This window comes from Pseudophryne corroboree, chromosome 6, assembly GCF_028390025.1.
Source record: "Pseudophryne corroboree isolate aPseCor3 chromosome 6, aPseCor3.hap2, whole genome shotgun sequence".
Classification (NCBI taxonomy): Eukaryota; Metazoa; Chordata; class Amphibia; order Anura; family Myobatrachidae; genus Pseudophryne; species Pseudophryne corroboree.
Window position 1 is genome coordinate 149,967,779 of NC_086449.1, and position 20,879 is coordinate 149,988,657.

The 20,879-nt window shown below is 47.8% G+C and overlaps 1 protein-coding gene across 1 annotated transcript in view; it reads left to right on the forward strand.

Moving 5' to 3' along the window:
• Nucleotides 1-20,879, forward strand: part of SNRNP200 (small nuclear ribonucleoprotein U5 subunit 200) — a 122,674-nt gene that overhangs the window by 50,446 nt on the left and 51,349 nt on the right. The window contains exon 27 of the mRNA XM_063932018.1: nt 15,186-15,340. Coding sequence (XP_063788088.1) covers nt 15,186-15,340 — 155 coding nt within the window. The remainder of the gene's footprint in view (nt 1-15,185; nt 15,341-20,879) is intronic.

Here is a 20,879-nt window from a genome sequence, read left to right on the forward strand (position 1 = left end):
ATCGGAGGTGATACTTTGGGAGCATGCTTTGATCACTCACGAGGTTCTCCTGCGAAACAGTTGGATACTCAATTTCATGAAATCCAGTCTCTTGCCATCCCAGCGCATCCAGTTTCTGTGTCTGATCATGGATACCAAGCTACAGAAGGTATTCTTGCCGGAGGACAAGGCTCAGAGTATTCGACTGATGGTACAGAAGGTCCTCAGACCTAAGAAGGTGTAGTTACACCTTTGCATTAGTCTCTTAGGAAAGATCGTTGCTGCTTTTGAGACGTTACAGTTCGGTTGGTTTTATTTGCGGGCTTTTCAACTGGACCTCTTAACTCAGTGGTCATGGTCACATCTACATCTTCATGGGACGGTGCAACGTGCCCCACGTACTCTAATATCCCTTCTCTGGTGGCTTCATCTACCCAACCTCACGGTGGGGAGGAGATTCGCTATATGGGATTGGATCCTGGTCACTACCGATGCCAGTCTCTGGGGCTGGGGAGCGGTAATACAGGAGTGTCACTTCCAGGGGAAATGGTCAGTACAGCGATGGTTACAGCCCATAAATGTATTGGAACTTCGAGCGATCTTCAATACGCTTCTGGAAGCGGTTCACCTACTTTGGTCAAGAGCAGTGAGAGTGCAATCAGACAATGCGACCGCAGTTTATATCAATCGCCAGGGCAGAACACGAAGCCGTAAGGCCATGCGGGAAGTGGCTCGAATTCTGCGGTAGGCCGAACTTCACGAGGTTCTGCTCTCGGCCGTCTTTATTCCGGGAGTGGACAACTGGGAAGCCGATTATCTCAGTCGTCAGGACTTTCACCCGGGAGAGTGGGCACTCTACCCTCAGGTATTTCAACAGTATGTTTGTCGATGGGGTCATCCACAGGTGGATCTCATGGCTTCCCGCCTGAATCATCAGCTACCGCGCTACATCTCCAGAACTCTGGATCCCGGAGCAGAAGACGTGGACGCTCTCACGGCTCCTTGGCCATACGACCTGGTTTACCCATTTCCTCCGTTTCCACTTTTGCTTTCATCCACTCGGGGCCACTGGAACAGCATTATACAGTAGGGGTGTGAAGCTTGCAACCGGAGGTGTCACAATCTAAAAATGTAACATTGTCTGCACAGCCGGCTCCTCCCCCTTCGTGCCCCTCAACCCCCAGTTTGAAAAATTGTGCTGGAGGTGCAGCACGTGGGCGCTTAAGCTCCTGTTTAGAAAAAAAATCTATATTGCTGCGTCAATCTAACGAAAAGGGGGACAAGGCAAAACTGACATCTGAGAGACAAAGATCCCTTTTGAAGGGACCTGCATCTCTCTTCAGGAGATCCTTTCTCTTACATAGCAGAGTGAGTACTAGTTGAATATCTTTCATAGGCTGCCACAGGGAGCCGGCGCGCACGCAGCGAGAGCAAGGTAAGGAGTTAGGCTCAGCATGTCTCCCCTGTGTGCAGTGCAGGGAGAGACAGCAGAGCCTACACGCAACAGAGCTGAGAGCAGCAGCGCGGAGGCGCCGCTACGGAACCTTGTAATAGACGGTCCCGGCGTGCACCAGACAGCGGGAGGGGGAGAGGTCAGTGTTACAGCGCCGCGTGGCTGAGGAGGATTTCTCAGCCGCGTGCGTCGGGAGTACGAGCGGCACATATCGACAGATGCCAGAGCTCCCTTTATATAATAACATACAGGGGTCATGCTATAGGACAGGGGTACAATGTCATGATGTGCCCAAGAAATTTCAGTGGCGGCCATTTTTAATATTATTTAAGGCGCCAGACTGAGGGGATGGATGTGCCCTCCCCCTCTGGGAAGACGGCAAGTGACATAGGGGGTGGATTTTCTTACATAGATAGCTCCCCCTGCTTAGACTTGATATATTTTATTTATATACTGAGAGGATCTCCTGTTTAACTCCATTTTACTGTTTATATTTTCAAGGGAATTCTATTGTAAAGATCCTGACGAAAATACAAGGAACCAAGTGTATGTCAACCCTAACATCGTAGCTGAGTTACAGTTGGGTGTGTGAGGGTTGCAAGACGGCTTTTTAAAAAAAAAATTTTTTTACATAAATTAGGTCCAGCCAGGTGAATCCAATATACCTTTACTTCCATCAGCCATCACGGGCTTTCTCTTCCAAGTTTAAAGGGTGAAAGTACTGCGAAGCGGTCTAGGATGGGGTTTAGTCAACATGTCTAAAGCACCAACCAAGACCTCTAAGACCTATTATGTTTGCACGAAGTGTAACAAGAAGAGCACCAGGGTTGGCAGCTCCGGGGTGTGCGATTCCTGCGCAGACAAGGACGCTCCACTCGCGAGCAGTGCTCCGTCTAGGTCATGGGTAGATAGCCTGACAGATAAGATCTCTAAGGAGATGGCGGAGTCCCGCAAGCAGAATTGGCTGCGGGTTTCTCAAAGACGATGGAAGAATTTCTGATCAGGTTAACGCCGCTTGCACTGTGCGCAAGGCAGTTAAGAGATCTCTCCCCATCTTACCAGAAGGATCAGAGGAGGAGGATGGTCTTCTTATGGATACGGAGGAAGGTTAGTTGATTGAAACTGCCCTAGATGCCGATTCTCCGGAAGAGGACACGGCAGTCACTGGTCTAGATTCCCTTATTGAAGCTGTAAAGGAGAGCCTAAACTTTAAAGTGGAATAAGTTAAGGAGCCAGAGGATTCTGAATTATTCGAATCCCAAAAAACACTCTCAGCAGTGTTTCCCATTCCTACATCTCTCCAAACTCAGATGGAGGAAGCTTGAAAGCAGCCTGATAAACGCTTTCAATTTCCAAAGAGGTTTCAAGTAAATTACCATTTATTGAAAGGTGTAATGGCGAAATGGGAGACCCCACCAGTGGTGGATGCTTCCTTAGGAAGGTTATCAAAGAAGACGATCTTACCAATACCTAATGTGACGACCTTGAAAGATGCTTCAGATCGTAATGTTGACACAGCTTTAAAGTCAATTTTTGTAGCAGCAGGTGCAGCACAGTGACTTACGATCTGTGCTCGTGTTAACATGGCCATGGGAGCATGGTCTGGTCGTATTGTACAGGCTATTGAGGAGGAAAATAGCTTGGAAGAGATTACCCAACTGGCGGAGCACATTCGAGAATCTGCCTCATATTTGTGTCAAGCCTCAAAGGATATTGGCAAGATAGCATCACGCATCTCGGCATCGGCCATATCGGCCAGAAGGATTTTGTGGCTCAGAGAATGGCAGGGAGACTGACTCCAAGAAGGTGGTAGAAGCCATCCCCTTTGGCGGAGAGATGTTATTCGGCCCAGAGTTGGACAAGTGGATTTCACAAGCTACGGCCGGAAAATCCACCTTTCTCTGTCCTCCATCTGGGGGACGCTGCGCCGTTACTTGTGGGTTAGAGGTGTGTGGTAGTGGAGTTTGGCACAGAATCTAAAGCTGACTCCTCCCCCCTCTAACCCCTCCCATCTCCTTCCTGCTCAGCCATATTCAGTTTTTATTTTGTGCCTGTGGAGTACAGACACAGTTTTTATTTCTCCTAGATTTTTTTGTTTTTGTTTTTTTTTTGTTTGTTGTTTACAGGATGCCTAGTCCCTGTTTACGGGTGACAGGTATTGATGGAGTGGACTAATATTCCACTCGAGGATGCTGTCTAGAAAGGCCACCATACCTGGGTCACTGGGGCCTTTGTACATTAACGACGACAGAAGAAAGGTAACGGACAGCCACAATCTGTCACCGACAGTATTGGGCTGTCCCTATTTATTTCACTCATTTATTTCATAAACATGCACGCCAGCCGAGCCCCCCCCCCCCCCCCCCGCCACCAGCGGGAGCGGCGCCGGAGATTTCTCCCCTACAACCGCAGTGAGAGACCTGGAGGGTTGTGGGGACAGATGGCAGACTGGTCCGGGAGAATCTTCTGACTCCCGGGGACCAGCTAGAAGCCGCCGCGGACGCTGTGAGTAGCGGCGCGCGGCGGCCCGAACTTCCGGTTTCAGCGCGGGGTGACGTCAGCAGTGCAGGGACGGCTTCCCGCCCTGCTCTGCCCGCGCGCGCGCCAATCTGCCTGACGCCATCTTCTTCTGCACGGAGACAGGGGGACGCTGTGCGCTTCACACACGGAGCCTGCCAGGGGGAGAATTTTAACATAATCGCAAGTATAGAGGGGGCTGATCAAAGGGGGGATTACAGGCCATATTGGAATCCACCTAGGGATTAACCTAATAAGGAGAGTCTCTGACTTGCACTCAGTCATCCTGGATTAGGTCCCACTCTATCCTTAATGTAGATTTTGAAGGCAAAAGGTCTTTCTCGATCGGTTGTCCAGACGATGATTCGAGCTAGGAAACCGGTGACCTCAGGCATTTACCATAGAATATGGCGTATTTACATTGCATGGTGCGAAAAACGGAGACTGACTCCGCATTTGTTTAGACTACCTCGCCTACTCTCTTTCCTTCAGGAGGGTCTCGACAAGGGCCTAAAGCTTTCTTCACTAAAGGGTCAGGTTTCAGCTTTATCGGTTCTTTTTCAGAAGAAACTAGCAAATATTCCAGAGGTTCAAACATTCCTGCAGGGAGTACTTCGGATTCAACCACCTTTTGTCCCTCCGGTTCCTCCCTGGGATTTAAACTTGGTCCTTACGGCTCTTCAGACCTCTCCATTTGAACCTTTAGAATCAGTTGAGCTCCGTTATCTGACACAGAAAGTTGTTTTTCTGTTGGCTATTGCCTCAGCTAGACGAGTATCTGAGTTGGCGGCCCTTTCTTGCAGACCCCCCTTGTTAGTGTTTCATGAGAACCGGGTGGTTCTACGGACTAAACCTTCTTTCCTCCCAAAGGTTGTTTCAGCATTCCATTTAAATCAGGACATTGTACTTCCTGCCTTTACTCCGACATCTTCTTCTGGTGAGGACTCTCATTTGGCTCTTCTGGATGTGGTTCGAGCCTTGCGTATCTATTTGTCTCGCACAGAGTCATTCCGTCGCACGGATAACTTACTGGTTTTAATTGATGTTCCAAAACGAGGTTGGCCGGCCTCCAAAAATACTGTGGCCCGTTGGATAACTTCGGCCATAAGACAGGCTTACCTGTCTTCTCATGTTTCGGTTCCTGACTCAATTAGGGCTCATTCGACTAGAGCTGTTGGAGCCTCTTGGGCTGTTCGCGGTGGTGCATCTGTTGAGCAACTGTGCAGAGCAGCGACCTGGTCGTCAGTTCATACTTTCACAAAGTTTTATCGTTTTCATACTTTTGGTTTGGAGACTGCCTCTGTTGGGCGTCGTATATTGAAGACGGCTATGCCGTCACCGTCTCCCTCCTCTCATTAGCTTGCTTTGGGAAATCCCACAAGTAACGGCGCAGCGTCCCCCAGATGGAGGACAGAGAAATTGGGATTTTTGTTTACTTACCGTAAAATCTCTTTCTCTGAGTCCATCTGGGGGACGCTGCGATCCCTCCCATAGTTTGTCTGGTTTAATTGGTTAATTTTTTTATTCTGGTCTATCTCCTTTGGCTTGGCTAAACGTTAACTGAATATGGCTGAGCAGGAAGGAGATGGGAGGGGTTAGAGGGGGGAGGAGTCAGCTTTAGATTCTGTGCCAAACTCCACTACCACACACCTCTAACCCACAAGTAACGGCGCAGCGTCCCCCAGATGGACTCAGAGAAAGAGATTTTACGGTAAGTAAACAAAAATCCCAATTTCTTCCTACTCCTTATACGAGAACCGCTCCACAAGTCGGGAGAGGTTATTCGGGACCAGTTTTGAATTCATTTAGATCACATTTCTTTCGAGCCCTGCTTCTTCCTGCTTCTTTTTTCAGGAAGTTGCTGTCCTACTACAGTCGGCCATCGGATGGAGCATGGGTGTTACTAGGAATTTTGCACAGATCAGGTTTCATGTAGTGTAGCCCATGTGCACTGCACTTCAGGCTTATATACACTTTAGTAACATTTACTGAGTCGTGGGACTTGTTTATGTACAGTCAAATAGACAAAGATAATGTGTAAGGCTAATGCTAACTCAAAGGCAGCTTAACTGCAACGTCTGTGCGTGTGTGACACAATATGTTTGTAAATACAACAAATACGTTCCTTTCCCCTCAGCCTCCATACCAAGGCTGGAGGATGTTATGTCGGGTTTACAATCAAAAATGGCCACGGCAGGTAAGGAACGTGAGTCGGTGATATCTGAGGCTAGGACAATGCCTCCTGAGATACCAGTAGGGGCTCAGGAGTCGTCCAGCACTTTGCACAAAAGTCTAGCTCTATTCCGAAAAATAGTTATGACTATTCAATGCCATACCTCATATCGCAAGAAGAATATCAGGAGGGTGAGGTGTGCCAGTAGTCAGATAGTGAGGGTACTATTAGCCCCGCCAGTGATGATCTCATCAGGGCAGTACGTCAGGTTCTAGATTGTACAGACTGAAGAACCTATTTCAAATGAAGTGTTATTTGCTAAACAACAGAGATCTCCAGTGTGTTTTCCTTATTCAGATTCTCTTAATAAACCAGAGTCTATGAATGGGAAAATCCACCGGCTGTGGATTCGCTGGTGTCAAAACTTTCACAGTTACCCATTCCAACTGCTACTACGCTTAAAGACCCATCAGAGTGTAAGCTAGATGCTATACTAAAGTCAATGTATACAGCAGCCGGGGTGTTGCTTAGGCTACTTTAGGGGGAATTTGGGAGAATAAGGCTGTAGCGTGGAACACAGCTCAGGTCAGCCCACAGAAAGACCACATTATAATTCTCACTGATCATGCGGCACGACGTGCCCTCTGGCTGCGTTCTTGGCAGACGGAGGCAGAGGTTAAACGAGGTATAGAAGCGTTACCTTACGCTGGCGAGAAATTGTTTGGTCCTGAAGTGGACATATTGATTTCTGAGGTACCTAGACAGTAATACTCTGAACCAGCGTTCCAATCCTTTAGACCTCAGCCCTATCAAGGCCATGATACAGGAACAACCACACATGGTAGACGTGGTAGAGGACGTGGTTTCAACAAACCACTAACCGTCGTCAGGACGCTAAGACCATCAACAAGCCAGTGGCATGACGGGCTGCCAGCCCATCTCTGATCTCCAGTTGTGGGGGCATGACTTCAGACGTTCCATTTGGCGTGGTTCCAGACATCCACAGATGGGTGGATCCGCAGTTTAATGTAAAAAGGTTACAAAATACAGTTCGACTGTCTCCCGCCACTGCGGTTTTTCAAGACAGTACTGCCTGTGTCGGACGACAAGAGGGCGGTTCTGCAAATTGCCATTCAGTCTCTGCTGGATTCCGCAGTTTTGATTCCGGTCCCTGTACACCAACAAGATCAGGGTTATTATTCCAGTCTGTTTGTGGCACCAAAGCCGGATGGCTCGGTCAGGCCAATATTGAACTTACAGGGTCTCATTAAGTACGTCACTTACTACAGATTCAAGTTGGAATCTCTGCGGTCAGTAATTGCAGGTTTAGAGCCACAGGAATTCAGGATTGCGCTGGATCTCAAGGATGCGTACTTACACATTCCGATTTAGCCACCTCATCAGAGGTTCTTGCGTTTTGCGATATGGCAGAACCATTACCAGTTTCAGGCTCTACCGTTTGGCCTCTCGTCAGTGACTCGGGTATTCACCAAAGGGATGTCTGTGATGATAGCTCATCTCAGATCCTTAGGAGTGATAATAGTTCCGTACTTGGACGATCTGCTCATCAAAGCTCTGTCTCAACAGATGCTCCTCCAACATGCGTTGTTAACGTACAATGTACTAGGTCAGCACGGTTGGATTGTCAACTTCAAGAAATCACATCTAATTCCGTCTCAACTACTTCAATTCCTAGGTATGATTCTCGATACAGTAAATCAAAGAATTTACCTACCAGAACAGAAAGTACAGATTATTCGTCATCTGGTACAATTAGTGCTCAAGCCACGCACAGTCTCTGTACATTTGTGCATTCGCCTCTTAGGCACAATGGTGGTGGCTTTCGAAGCGCTTCAGGTCGGAAGATTTCACTCGCGTCCTTTTCAACTGGATGTGCTCGCACAGTGGTCGGGCTCGCATCTGCAGATTCACCACAGGGTGAGGTTGTCGCCACGGACCAGAGTATCTCTACTCTGGTGGCTCAAAGTACACAATCTAACCGCAGGGAAACAGTTCGACGCCTGGAATTGGATAATTCTAACGACGGACGCGAGTCTCAGAGGTTGGGGAGCTGTGGTTCAAAATTGTCAGCTCCAGGGTCTCTGGGCAGATCACGAAAGATTGCTGTTTCTAAATGTCCTGGAACTCCAGGTAATTTACAATGGGCTACGACAAGTAGTGCACATGCTCCGGTCTCAGACTGTCCAGGTGCAGTCAGACAACGCGACGGCGGTCGCGTACATTAACAAACAAAGAGGAACGAGAAGCCACATGGCAATGCGGGAAGTAGCTCGAATCCTCGTTTGGCCCGAGCATCACCAAGTGATATTATCGGCAGTGTTCATTCCGGGAGTGGACAACTGGGAGGCGGATTATCTCAGTCGTCGGGATTTTCATCCAGGAAAATGGGCATTAAATCCAGAAGGGTTTCACATGTTGGTCCAAAGGTGGGGTTACCCTCAAGTGGACATGATGGCATCTCGCCACAATCACCAAACGCCCCAGTATGTGTTCGGAACAAGAGATCCAAAGGCAGTGGCGGTGGATGCTCTCACAATCGCGTGGCCGTACAGCCTCGTGTATCTGTTTCCACCGTTTCCGCTGCTCCCTCTGTTGCTAAAACGGATCAAAAGAGAGTCCGCCACAGTCATACTAGTGGCACCTCATTGGCCTCGGAGAGCAGGGTTCTCGGATCTCCGCGGACTACTCGCAGACTATCCTTGACCGCTCCCGCTACGTCCGGAATTGTTACAACAGGGTCCGTTCCTTTACCCCGATTTAGCGCGGCTGCGTTTGACGGGGTGGCTGTGGAGACCGCCCTCTTAAGAAGAGAGGGCATTCCAGAATCGGTTATACCAACCATGTTACGTGCTAGGAAGCCAGTTACGGCAGCTCATTATTACAGAATTTGGCGTGCCTATATAGGTTGATGTGAAGCTCGGAAGTTTCCGACATCATCTTTCAAGTTATCCCGTCTTTTTTGTTATTTCTACAGACGGGGTTAGATGGAGGACTGCGTTTATCTACACTAAAGGTGCAGGTCTCTGCTTTGTCAATTTACTTTCAAAGACGTTTGGTTCTATTGCCGTCTGTACACACCTTTCTGCAAGGTGTCCTCAGAGTACAGCCTCCATTCATTCCACCTACAGTGCCATGGGACTTGAATCTGGTTTTAGATTTCTTACAGTCTTCGTATTTTGAACCCTTACAACAAGTGGAAATTAAGTTTCTTACTTGGATAACAGTTTTTCTCCTAGCCTTTGCTTCGGCAAGGCGTGTTTCAGATTTGGGTGCCTTGTCATGCAAGCCACCGTATTTGGTTTTTCATGATGACAGAGCGGAATTTCGGACGAATCCTGCTTTCTTTCCAAAGGTAGTGTCATCTTTTCACATCAATCAACCAATAGTAGTTCCTGTGTTAACAGGACAGTCAGGAACTCTGGATGTGGTACGCGCATTACGCGTTTATGTATCCCGAACATCTACAGTTCGTAAGACAGATACGTTGTTTGTTCTCTATGATGCTGCCAGGATGGGTTGGCTAGCTTCTAAGCAGACCTTATCCAGATGGATAAAACTGACTATACGTCAGGCTTACCTTCATGCTAGGTTACAGCCGCCTACATCAGTAACAGCTCATTCCACACGTTCTGTGGGAACTTCAGGGGCAGCTGGTCGTGGAGCTTCTACGACGCAGCTTTGCCGTGTGGCTACATGGTCATCAGTGCACACGTTTGTGCGCTTTTACAAGTTTGATAAGTTTGCGGCATCAGCTTCTAGCTTTGGCCGCCTAGTGTTACAGGTGCCAAACAGCTCTCCCGCCCACGGGGGAAGCTTTGGTACGTCCCAAGAGTACTCCAGTGACCCCTAGTGGATGAAAAAGAAAATAGGATTTTGGTACTTACCAGGTAAATCCTTTTCTTTGAATCCATAGGGGGCACTGGACGCCCACCCAGAGCAGTTTACCTGGTTTGTGGTAAGTTCAGGGGATCTTATGGTAACACACTCTCACCGACTGGTTTAAATGATCAAGTTCTATCGGTTATGTGTCAACTTTATTGTTGTCCGTTACGTTATATGTAATTCTCGATTGTCAACCTCTCTATCGCTCCTGTTCGGCTCAGTAAAAAACACTGAGGTACTCTGGGAATATGGAGGGGAGGAGAGTTACTAAATTTAAATATTCTGTGCCCTGGTTCTGCTAAAGCCGTCCATATCCCAAGAGTACTCCAGTGCCCCCTATGGATTCAAAGAAAAGGATTTACCTGGTAAGTACCAAAATCCTATTTTTTACAACAGGGTTACCTCGGTGTCCTCAGAAAACGAGGGCACTACTGACGGCAATTCAGAAATTGAGACGCACAGAGGTCATTATTCCAGTCCCCGACTCTCAAAGAGGAACGGGATTCTATTCAAATCTTTTTGTCGTGCCAAAAGCAGACTGGATGGTCAGACCGATACTCAATTTAAAAGCTTTAAACCAGTTTCTAACAGTCTACAAATTCATGATGGAATCAATCCAGTCGGTCATTGCGGGTTTAGAACATGCAGAGTTCATGGTATATCCCGATTTGCACTCCTCACCAAGCATACTTAAGATTCGCACTGGTGAGGGATCACTACCAGTTCAGGGCCTTGCCCTTCGGCCTATCAGCCCCACGAATCTTTACAAAGATCATTGCAATAATGGTTGCATGATTCAGACTCTTAGTGGTCACAATCATACCTTATCTAGACGATCTCCTGATCAAGGCCACCTCTTAGGAACAGCTGATGAAGGATGCTCAGACATCTCATCAATTTCTCATTTAACATGGGTCGATTGTAAACTTCTAGAAATCCAACCTCCTTCCAACTCAACGGATTCAATTCCTAGGTCTCATCCTGGACACAATACAATTGAGGGTATTCTTACCAGAGAACAAGATCCAGGACATACAGAGGCAAGTGGCTCAGGTACTAAAGGCACAGACTGTGTTCCTACACCTCTGTGTACAGCTGCTCGGGAAGATGGTGGCGTCTTTCGAGGCTCTACAGTACGGCAGACTTCACTCCCGGCCATTCCAGATGAACCTCATTGCTCAGGGAGCAGGGTCGCACTGGCTTCTACATCACAGAATCCGTCTTTCACCACAAGTAAGAACCTCCTTAATTTGGTGGTCGTTACACAGAAATCTCGCAGCAGGAAAGAAATTTGGCATTTGGGATTGGAGGATCCTCCCAACGGATGCCAGTCTCACAGGTTGGGGTGCTGTCCTAGAGGACCATCAGTTTCAGGGCAGATGGACGTCACAGGAGAGCAGGCTGCCTATAAACATTCTCAAACTACGAGCAGTTTACAATGAGCTTCTCTTATCCGAAGACCTAGTTGTGGGTCAACACTTGAAGATACAGTCGGACAATGTCACAACGACAGCATTCATAAACAGTCAAGGAGGAACAAAGAGCAAGATGGCATTAAAGGAGACCACAAGGATCTTGTTGCGGATTATCTCAGTCGCCAGGACATGCATCCAGGAGAGTGGTGTCTACACCCACAGGTCTTCGACATGGTGGTGAGTATATGGGGCCTACCTCAGGTAGACCTAATGACATCTTGAAACAACCATCAGCTGCCCAGGTGTGTAACCAGAACAAGAGATCCAGCGGCGGAAGGAGTGGATGCATTGACACTTCCTTGGTGTTTACCGAAAGGTTTACGTATTTCCGCCATTCCCGCTAATACCTAGGGTCCTAAAGAAGGCGAAACGGGAACGAGTGTGGGTAATTCTGATAGCATCAGATTGGCCCCGCAGGACTTGGTACTCGGACTTGCAGGGACTACTAGCGGAAGATCCTTGGAGGTTGCCTCAGACGACTTGCTCTCTCAGGGGCCGTTCCTCCACCCAGACCTGAACAGGCTGCGTTTAACGGCGTGGCTCTTGAGACCCGGATCTTAAGAAACAAAGGGATACCAAAAGCGGCCATTCCTATGAGGATAGCCACTCGGAAGCCGGTCACGGCTCTGCACTACTACAGAATATGTAAGAAATACATGGACTGGTGTCAGGAACAGGGGTGGGATTCCACGGAATTCCACTTGTCACGACTTCTATGTTTCCTCCAAGCCGGTTTGGAGGGAGGACTACGATTAGGTTCTTTTGAAGGTTCAGGTTTCAGCGCTCCCCATCCTATTTCAACAGCGTTTAGCATCCTTACAGGAAATTCAGACTTTCTTGCAAGGGGTTCTGCGGATACAACCTCCTTTTCGTCCTCCTAATGCGCCGTGGGACCTAAACTTAGCGTTGGAATTTTTAAGTTCACCAACTTTTGAGCCGTTGGAAAGAGCAGAGCTGAAATATCTTTTTTGGAAGGTCACGTTGTTAGTTGCCTTGGCTTCGGCCAGAAGAGTCTGAGTTGGGAGCCTTATCAAGTACGAGTCCCTTTTTAATTTTCCATGAAGATAGGGCGTAACTCCGTACAAGGGCAGAGTTCCTTCCTAAGGTTGTTTTGGGATTTCATGTGAATCAGCCAATTGTAGTCCCATCTTTTCAGGGAGTTGCAGATGGGGACGTGTCCTTGGACGTTGTCAGAGCTCTATGGATACACGTACAGGTTACATCGTCCATCCGAAAGTCGGATCATTTGTTTGTTCTCTATGACGGTCCAAAGAAGGGTTGGCTAGATGGATCAGGCTTACCATTAGGCAAGCTTATGTATCCTGTGGTAAACAAGCTCCGGTTCAGATTGGTGCTCATACTACCAGATCTGTGGGTGCCTCATGGGCGGCTGCCAGAGGTGCCTCTATTACTCAACTTTGCAGAGTGGCAACGTGGTCATCAGCACACACGTTCACAAGATTTTACAAGTTTGATACATTTGCATCCAGTGATTCTAAGTTTGGACGTTTAGTTTTGCTGGCCACTGACAGCACTCCCACCCTTGGGAGTAACTTTGGGACGTTCCCCTGCTGTATAATGCTGTTCCAGTGTCCCCTAGTGGATGAAAGAGAAAAGAGGATTTTGGTACTTATGATAAATCCATTTCTCTGAATCCACTCGGGGACACTGGACGCCCGCCTCGGTGCTGTCAACCTGCTGTGTTCAAAGTTCTTGTTACACTGTTCGTGCAAACAGCGTAGGGTTTCTGTTAAGAGTTCTTGGATGCTGTTTGATTTGTTGTGCGGTTGGGTTCCTCGCCATGGCATTGTGGTCTCGTCCTTTACTCTCCGTCAAATTTTCCAAACTGAGGGTTGAGGGGCGTGAAGGGGGAGGAGCCGGCTGTGCAGAAAATGTTAATTTTTAGGTTGTGCCACACCCCCGATTGCAAGCTTCACACCCCTGCTGTATAATGCTGTTCCAGTGTCCCCGAGTGCATTCAGAGAAATGGATTTATCGGTAAGTACCAAAATACTCTTTTTACCTTGAGTACTCAAACGGATCAAGAGGGACTCAACGTGGGTCATTCTAGTGGCCCCAAATTGGCCTCGGAGTGCCTGGTACTTGGCCCTCCTCCAACTCCTGGCAGACGATCCGTGGCAGTTGCCTCTTCGTCCAGACTTGTTACAACAAGGCCTGTTACTTCACCCAGATTTGACGCGACTAAGTTTAACTCTTGAAGCCTCTATCTTAAGGGGTAAATGCATTCCTACCATGCTCAGGGCTTGTAAACGTGTGACAGCTGCCCATTACCACTGTATTTGGCAAGCTTATATGTCTTGGTGCGCGGATAAAGGTTTTGACATGTGGTGTTTTAAACTGGCCCGTCTCTTGTTATTTTTGCAATCGGGCTTGGACGGTGGGCTTCGTCTCGGATCACTCAAGGTTCAGGTGTCTGCCTTGTCAATTTTTTTTTTCCAGCAAAAATTGGCTATGATGGCGTAACTGCAAACCTTTTTGCAAGGTGTGTTGCGAATGCAACTGCCATTTATCCCGCCCACTGCGCTGTGGGACCTAAATTTGGTCCTTAGGTTTTTACAGTCCTCGGTTTTTGAACCTTTGACAGAGGTGGACTTGAATTTCCTTACTTGGAAGACTGTTCTTCTCTTGGCCTTAGCATCAGCTCCCAGGGTGTCTGATTTGAGTGCATTATCGTGTAAACCGCCTTATCTTTCATGACGATCGGGCGAAACTTCGGACGCACTCCGGTTTTCTGCCAAAAGTGGTTTCTGCATTTCACATTAACCAACCAATCGGGGTTCCTACTCTCTGATGACTCGGGGGCCCATCTTCCTTGGATGTTCGTATTTATGTAGCTAAAATGGCATTGTTACAGAAAACAGATGCTTTGTTTGTGCTGTATGATGAGGTCAAGCGGAGTTGGCTGGCCTCAAAGCAAACTTTAGCAAGATGGATTAGGTTGGCCATTCGCCAGGCCTACTTAAACTCTGCCCGCCAACCTCCGGCGGTTATTTCAGCACACTCAACTCTGTCCATGGCTCCATCATTGGCTGCCAGCCGAGGTGCTTCTTTGTCTCAGCTTTGCCATGCTGCTACCTGGTCTATGGCTCATACTTTTGTCAGATTTTATAAATTTGATACGTTTGCCGCCTAATCTTCGCAGTTTGGTCGGCTTGTTCTGCAGATTGCTCAGTGCTCTCCCGCCCACAGGGACAGCTTTGGGATGTCCCCACTGTCTTCATTTCCACTGTCCCCTAGTGGATGCTAGAGAAAATGGGATTTTGGTACTTACCGTTAAATCCCTTTCTAGAAATCCACAGGGGACACTGGACGCCCACCCAGCACTGTTACCTGCCTGCGTTGTGGTTCAGGTTCAAGAATTGTTGTTGTTCCTCTCAGCTCAGTCTTAAAACTGGAGCTTGTGGGGGATATAGGGGGAGGAGTCTGCATAATCTTTCAACAAGTTGTAATGTGCCAGCTCCTGATAGCCAACCAGTCTATCCCCAGTGTCTTCAGCCTCCAGTGTCCCCTGTGGATTTCGAGAAAGGGATTTATCAGTAAGTACCAAAATCCCATTATTGACCTGTGCTTTTCTATCCATTTTACTCTTTTCTTGTCCTAGTGCTACTGTTCCTTTTTTTTATTTTTTAACGGTTTACCACTTGCATTGATTATTCTTTTTCAGGTGAGCTGATCCGCATGCCCAAGATGGGGAAAACCATCCATAAATATGTGCACTTATTCCCTAAACTGCACCTGTCTGTGCACTTGCAGCCCATCACTCGCTCCACATTAAAAGTGGAACTGACCATCACACCTGACTTCCAGTGGGATGAGAAGGTGAGCAACACCGCCATCTAGTGTCAAGTCCTTTTATTATATAACTGCAGAAATAGGACCTCTTCTCTTTACGCCCAGCTAAAGTAAATATAGTGAAGTTTTGGCGGTTAATGGTGTATCGTCAGTATGGGTGTGGATGCAGTATATGAATGAAGGATTTAAGGTGTATGCATAGGCTACTTTTGTAGAACTTTTTTCTTTCTTCAGTGGGGAACACTGGAAACCATGGGTAAAGTGGAGCTCAGGAGCAGACACCAAAGAGTTAAACTTCTGTTTTGATGTAGCACAGGCTTCTCCTCCTCCATACCCCACCCCCAGCCCTGGAATGGCAGTTTTTTTCTTAGGTGCCCCAGGAGCTGGGTTTGTTTTTTTTGGGCCTGCCTAAAACAGCCTGTTTATCTTTTTCTTTATTTTATTTTTCACTTTTAGTAATCAGCAGTAAGCGTTTATATGTGCTTCTGCTGACCGCTCCATCCCCTTTTCTGGCGGACGGTGCACTGGTGTCTTGGCCAGTGTTACTGAACACCTCCTCTGGCACTAGGAGCAGCCAGGAACAAGTAAGCTGCTCCTTGCGCTGTGGGGAGCCAGGTGCCTGATCTTCTCTGCGCTACTACTACACTATCAGGGGAATGGACTGCAACAGTGGAGCCATTACAGAGCGGCAGGTCCCTGGGGTCGGCCAGATGGGAGGAGCCTTCCATGTTCTCTTTTCCCACATCCTTTGTCAACTTACCCTGTCGTAGGCAGCCCGCCAAAGGCTCACCTTCTCTTCCAAAAACCAGAGTGAAAATCTGGAGTCAATTAGCAATTAGTGCAACTTGATTATTTGCTTTTTAATATAAGGATTACTCAATTCGCATTAAAAAACCTAAACCAAATAATAAAGAAAGCACTAGTGATCCATGTTTAATACTCTAGATAATTTGTCATTAAAAGATAATACCTTTATATAAAACAATTATTGCACCAGACATTAACACTACATATTCACCTACTAAAAATATATCAAAATTCAAACATTAATTTTACCCTAAAAATGATTGTGTAGGAGTTAGTAGTTATATTCTTAGGAAGTGAAACAGCATAGCAACAATCAATTGTCTGTAAAGCAAGCTCAATGTGAGTTAGTTCACTTCATTGATTAGTAATCCGTCCTGGCCAGGAAATTTGACTTGCATGTAATATATGAAAGTAGGTTAGTATTGTTAATAAGCAGCGTTGTTTTTTTTTTTTACCAGAAACTCGGTTCTTCTCATACAAAGTTGATGCAATGTACCTCCTGACTATGGAAGCCTAAAATGCGTTATTGGCACTTATTTTATACTCCTGAGAAGTCTGCAATAGTTGAAAATCTTTTTTTTGTTATGTCCTTGAGGATGCTGGGGTCCACATTAGTACCATGGGGTATAGACGGATCCACTAGGAGCCATTGGCACTTTAAGAGTTTGAGAGTGTGGGCTGGCTCCTCCCTCTATGCCCCTCCTACCAGACTCAGTTTAGAAAATGTGCCTGGAGGAGCCGGTCACAGCTAGGGGAGCTCTACAGAGCTTCTTTAGTAAAAGTTTATTTTAGAATTTATTATTTTACAGGGAGGCTGCTGGCAACAGCCTCCCTGCTTCGAGGGACTAAGGGGGGGAGTAGTGTCCGCCCTGCGGGGTCTGAGCCACTATCTCCGCTGCCAGGACACTGAGCTCCTGAGGGGATCGAACGTTCCCCGCCACAGGGTATCGCTCACCCCGGCAGCATGCCGCCACCCCCTTACAGAGCCAGAAGATCAGAAGAGGCGAGATATGGCGGCACAAGGTTAGGAGCGCAGCTCTGAGGGCTGCGCTCCAGGAATGCTCAGCGGCACACAGTGCTGGCGCTTTGAGGGGCGTCCTGAGCCAGCGTCTTAATACACTACACTGGTCACAGACACTAACCGGAGACTGGATCCCAAGGCTAGCGTCACAATCCTCCGTACACAGATGCTCAACAGGGGACGGAATCCCCCGCCGTGCACAAATAGTACAAACTGATACCGACACGGACTCTGATTCCTGTGTCGACACTAGTGATTCCAGGGGAATAGATCCTAAATTGGCATTCAATATATGATTGTTGCTATAAAGGAGGTCTTAGAAGTTACGGAAGCCCCTCCTTTACCTCAGGAGAAGGCTTATTTTTAGAAGGAAAAGAAAATTTAACGTAACTTTCCCTCCTCACGAACTAAATACGCTCTTTGAGGGAGTTTGGGCAAACCCTGAAAAGAAATTTCAGATTCCTAAAAGGATTCAGGTTGCTTATCCTTTTCCGGCAGAGGACAGGACAAGGTGGGAGTCACCCCAGTTTTAGACAGTGCCCTGTCACGATTAACTAAAAAGGTGATTCTCCCTGCGCCTGGGACGACTTCACTAAAGGAGACGGCAGACCGCAAGTTGGAGACTACGTTAAAATCTATTTATGTGGCCAGTGGTACGCTACTCAGACCCACCATTGCTTGTGCGTGGGTGAGTAGTGCTATCGAAAAATGGACAAGATACTCCTAACGTTAGGTCATATCAAAGACGCTGCTGCATACATGCTAGAAGCCATGAAAGATATTGGGCTCTTAGGTTCAAAAGCCGCTACCATGGCAGTCTCAGCTCGGAGGGCGTTGTGGATTCGCCAATGGAATGCTGACGCAGATTCCAAAAGAAATATGGAGGCTCTCCTGTATAAAGGTGAGGCCTTGTTTGGAGATGGGCTGGATGCTTTAGTCTGCGGCTACCGCTGGTAAGTCGACATTCTTGCCTTATGCTCCTGCGCCGACGAAAAAGACAGATCACTCTCAGATGCAGTCCTTTCGGCCCAACAGATACAAAAAGGGTAAAGGTTCCTCTTTCTTTGCAGGTAGAGGGAGGGAAAGAGGAAAAAGTCCACAGCATCCCCAGGATCACAGGAGCAGAAATCAACCCCTGCTTCTGCCAAAACTGCAGCATGACGCTGGGGCTCCCTTACGGGAGTCCGCTCTGGTGGGAGCACGTCTGAAACTTTTCAGTCAGCTTTGGGTTCAATCTGGCCTGGACCCATGGGTCTTGCAAATAGTGTCCCATGGATACAAACTGGAGTTTCAAGACGTCCCCCCATGCCGATTTTTTCAAATCGACCTTGCCAGCTTCTCCCACGGACAGAGAAGTAGTAACAGCTGCAATTCAAAAATTGTGTCCGGATCAAGTCATTGTCCTGGTGCCCTTGTCACAACAGGGAGAAGGGTTTTATTCAAGCCTCTTCGTAGTTCCGAAGCCGGACGGCTCAGCCAGACCAATTTTAAACCTGAAATCTCTGAATCTCTACCTGAAAAGGTTCAAGTTGGAATCTCTGAGGGCAGTGATTTCCAGTCTGGAGGAAGGGGACTTCATGGTGTCAGTGGACATAAAAGATGCCTACTTACATGTCCCCATTTATCCTCCTCCTCAAGCTTATCTGAGATTCGCAGTACAGGATTGCCATTACCAGTTCCAGACGTTGCCGTTCGGACTCTCTAAAGCACCGAGAGTATTCACCAAGGTGATGGCAGAGATGATGGTCCTCCTTTGACAGAAAGGAGTCAATATAATCCCTTACCTGGACGATCTCCTGATAAAAACGAGATCCAGGGAACGGTTGGTGCAGAACATTGCACTCTCCCTGTCCATACTCCAACAACACGGTTGGATCATGAATTTTCCAAAGTTGCAGTTGGAACAGACGACAAGATTGTCCTTTCTGGCGATGATACTGGACACAGAAGTACAGAGGGTATTTCTACCAGTAGAAAACGCTCTGGAAATCCAGAGAATGGTCAAACAAATTTTCAAACCAACAAGAGTGTCGATCCATCAATGCATTCGGGTGTTGGGAAAGATGGTAGCGGCCTACGAGGCCATACAGTTTGGCCGATTCCATGCCAGAGTATTCCAGTGGGACCTGTTGGACAAGTGGTCCGGATCCCACCTACACATGCACCAGAAGATAATCCTGTCTTCCAGAGCCAGGATTTCGCTCCTGTGGTGGCTACACAGTTCTCACCTACTAGAGGGACGCAGGTTCGGGATTCAGGACTGAGTCCTAGTAACCACGGATGCAAGTCTCTGAGGCTGGGGAGCAGTCACACAGGAAAAAAGCTTCCAAGGAAAATGGTCAAGTCAGGAAACCTGTCTTCACATAAACGTCCTGGAATTGAGAGCCATTTACAGCGGCCTTCTACAAGTGGTACATCTTTAAAATCAACCCGTGCAGATCCAGTCGGAGAATGTAACAGCAGTTGCGTACATAAACCGCCAGGACGGAACGAAAAGCAGAGCGGCGATGGCAGAGGTGACAAAGATCCTCTGGGCAGAAAGACATGCAAAAGCTCTGTCGGCAAAATTTAATTCCGGGAGTGGACAACTGTGAAGCAGACTTCCTCAGCAGACACGATCTCCATCCAGTGGGGCCTCCACCAAGAAGTCTTCGCAGGGGTGGCAAGTCTTTGGGGAGTGTCTCAAGTAGACATGATGGCTTCTCGTCTCAACAAGAAGCTTCAGAGATATTGTTCCAGGTCGAGAGACCCTCAAGCAATAGCAGTGGATGCACTGGTGTCACAGTGGGTGTTTCGGTCGGTGTATGTCTTCCCTCCACTTCCACTAATACCAAAAGTTCACAAGCTCATAAGAAGAACAAGGGTTCGAGCTATCCTCATTGTCCCAGACTGGCCAAGGAGGGCTTGGTATCCAGATCTTCAGGAGTTGCTCATAGAAGGTCCTCTGCCTCTTCCTCTTCGCGAGGACCTGCTGCAGCAGGGGCCGTGCATGTATCAAGACTTACCGCGGCTACGTTTGACGGCATGGCTGTTGAGCGCAGGATCCTAGCCCGAAAGGGTATTCCCAAAGAAGTCATCCCCACTCTTATTCAGGCCAGGAAAGGAGTAACGTCTAGACATTACCATTGTATTTGGAGAAAGTATGTGTCTAGGTGTGAATCCAAGAAGGCTCCTACGGAAGAGTTACAGTTGGAACGTTTTCTCCATTTTCTGCAGGTGGGTTTGGATGCGAGCCTAAAATTGGGTTCAATCAAGGTCCAGATTTCGGCCTTATCAGTTTTCTTTCAAAAACAATTGGCCTTCCTTCCAGAAGTTCGTGAAAGGGGTGCTGCACATCCTACCTCCATTTGTGCCTCCGGTGGCACCATGGGACCTTAATGTGGTGTTGCAGTTCCTTCAATCGGATTGGTTTGAACCTCTACAGGAGATAGAATTGAAGTTTCTCACTTGGAAAGTGATCATGCTGTTGGCCTTGGCATCCGCAAGGCAGGTGTCTGAGTTGGGGGTCTTGTCTCACAAGAGCCCTTACCTGATCTTCCATGAAGATAGGGCAGAGTTAAGAACGTCCTGTATGCTCCCAACAAGATTGGGTGTCCTGCTTCTAAGCAGACCATTGAGCGCTGGATCAGAGCTGGATTCAGCACGCTCATTCCACAGCAGGATTGCAGATACCGAATTCGGTAAATGCCCATACTACTAGAAAGGTGCAACACTATAAATTGGAGGGTTCTGCGCACT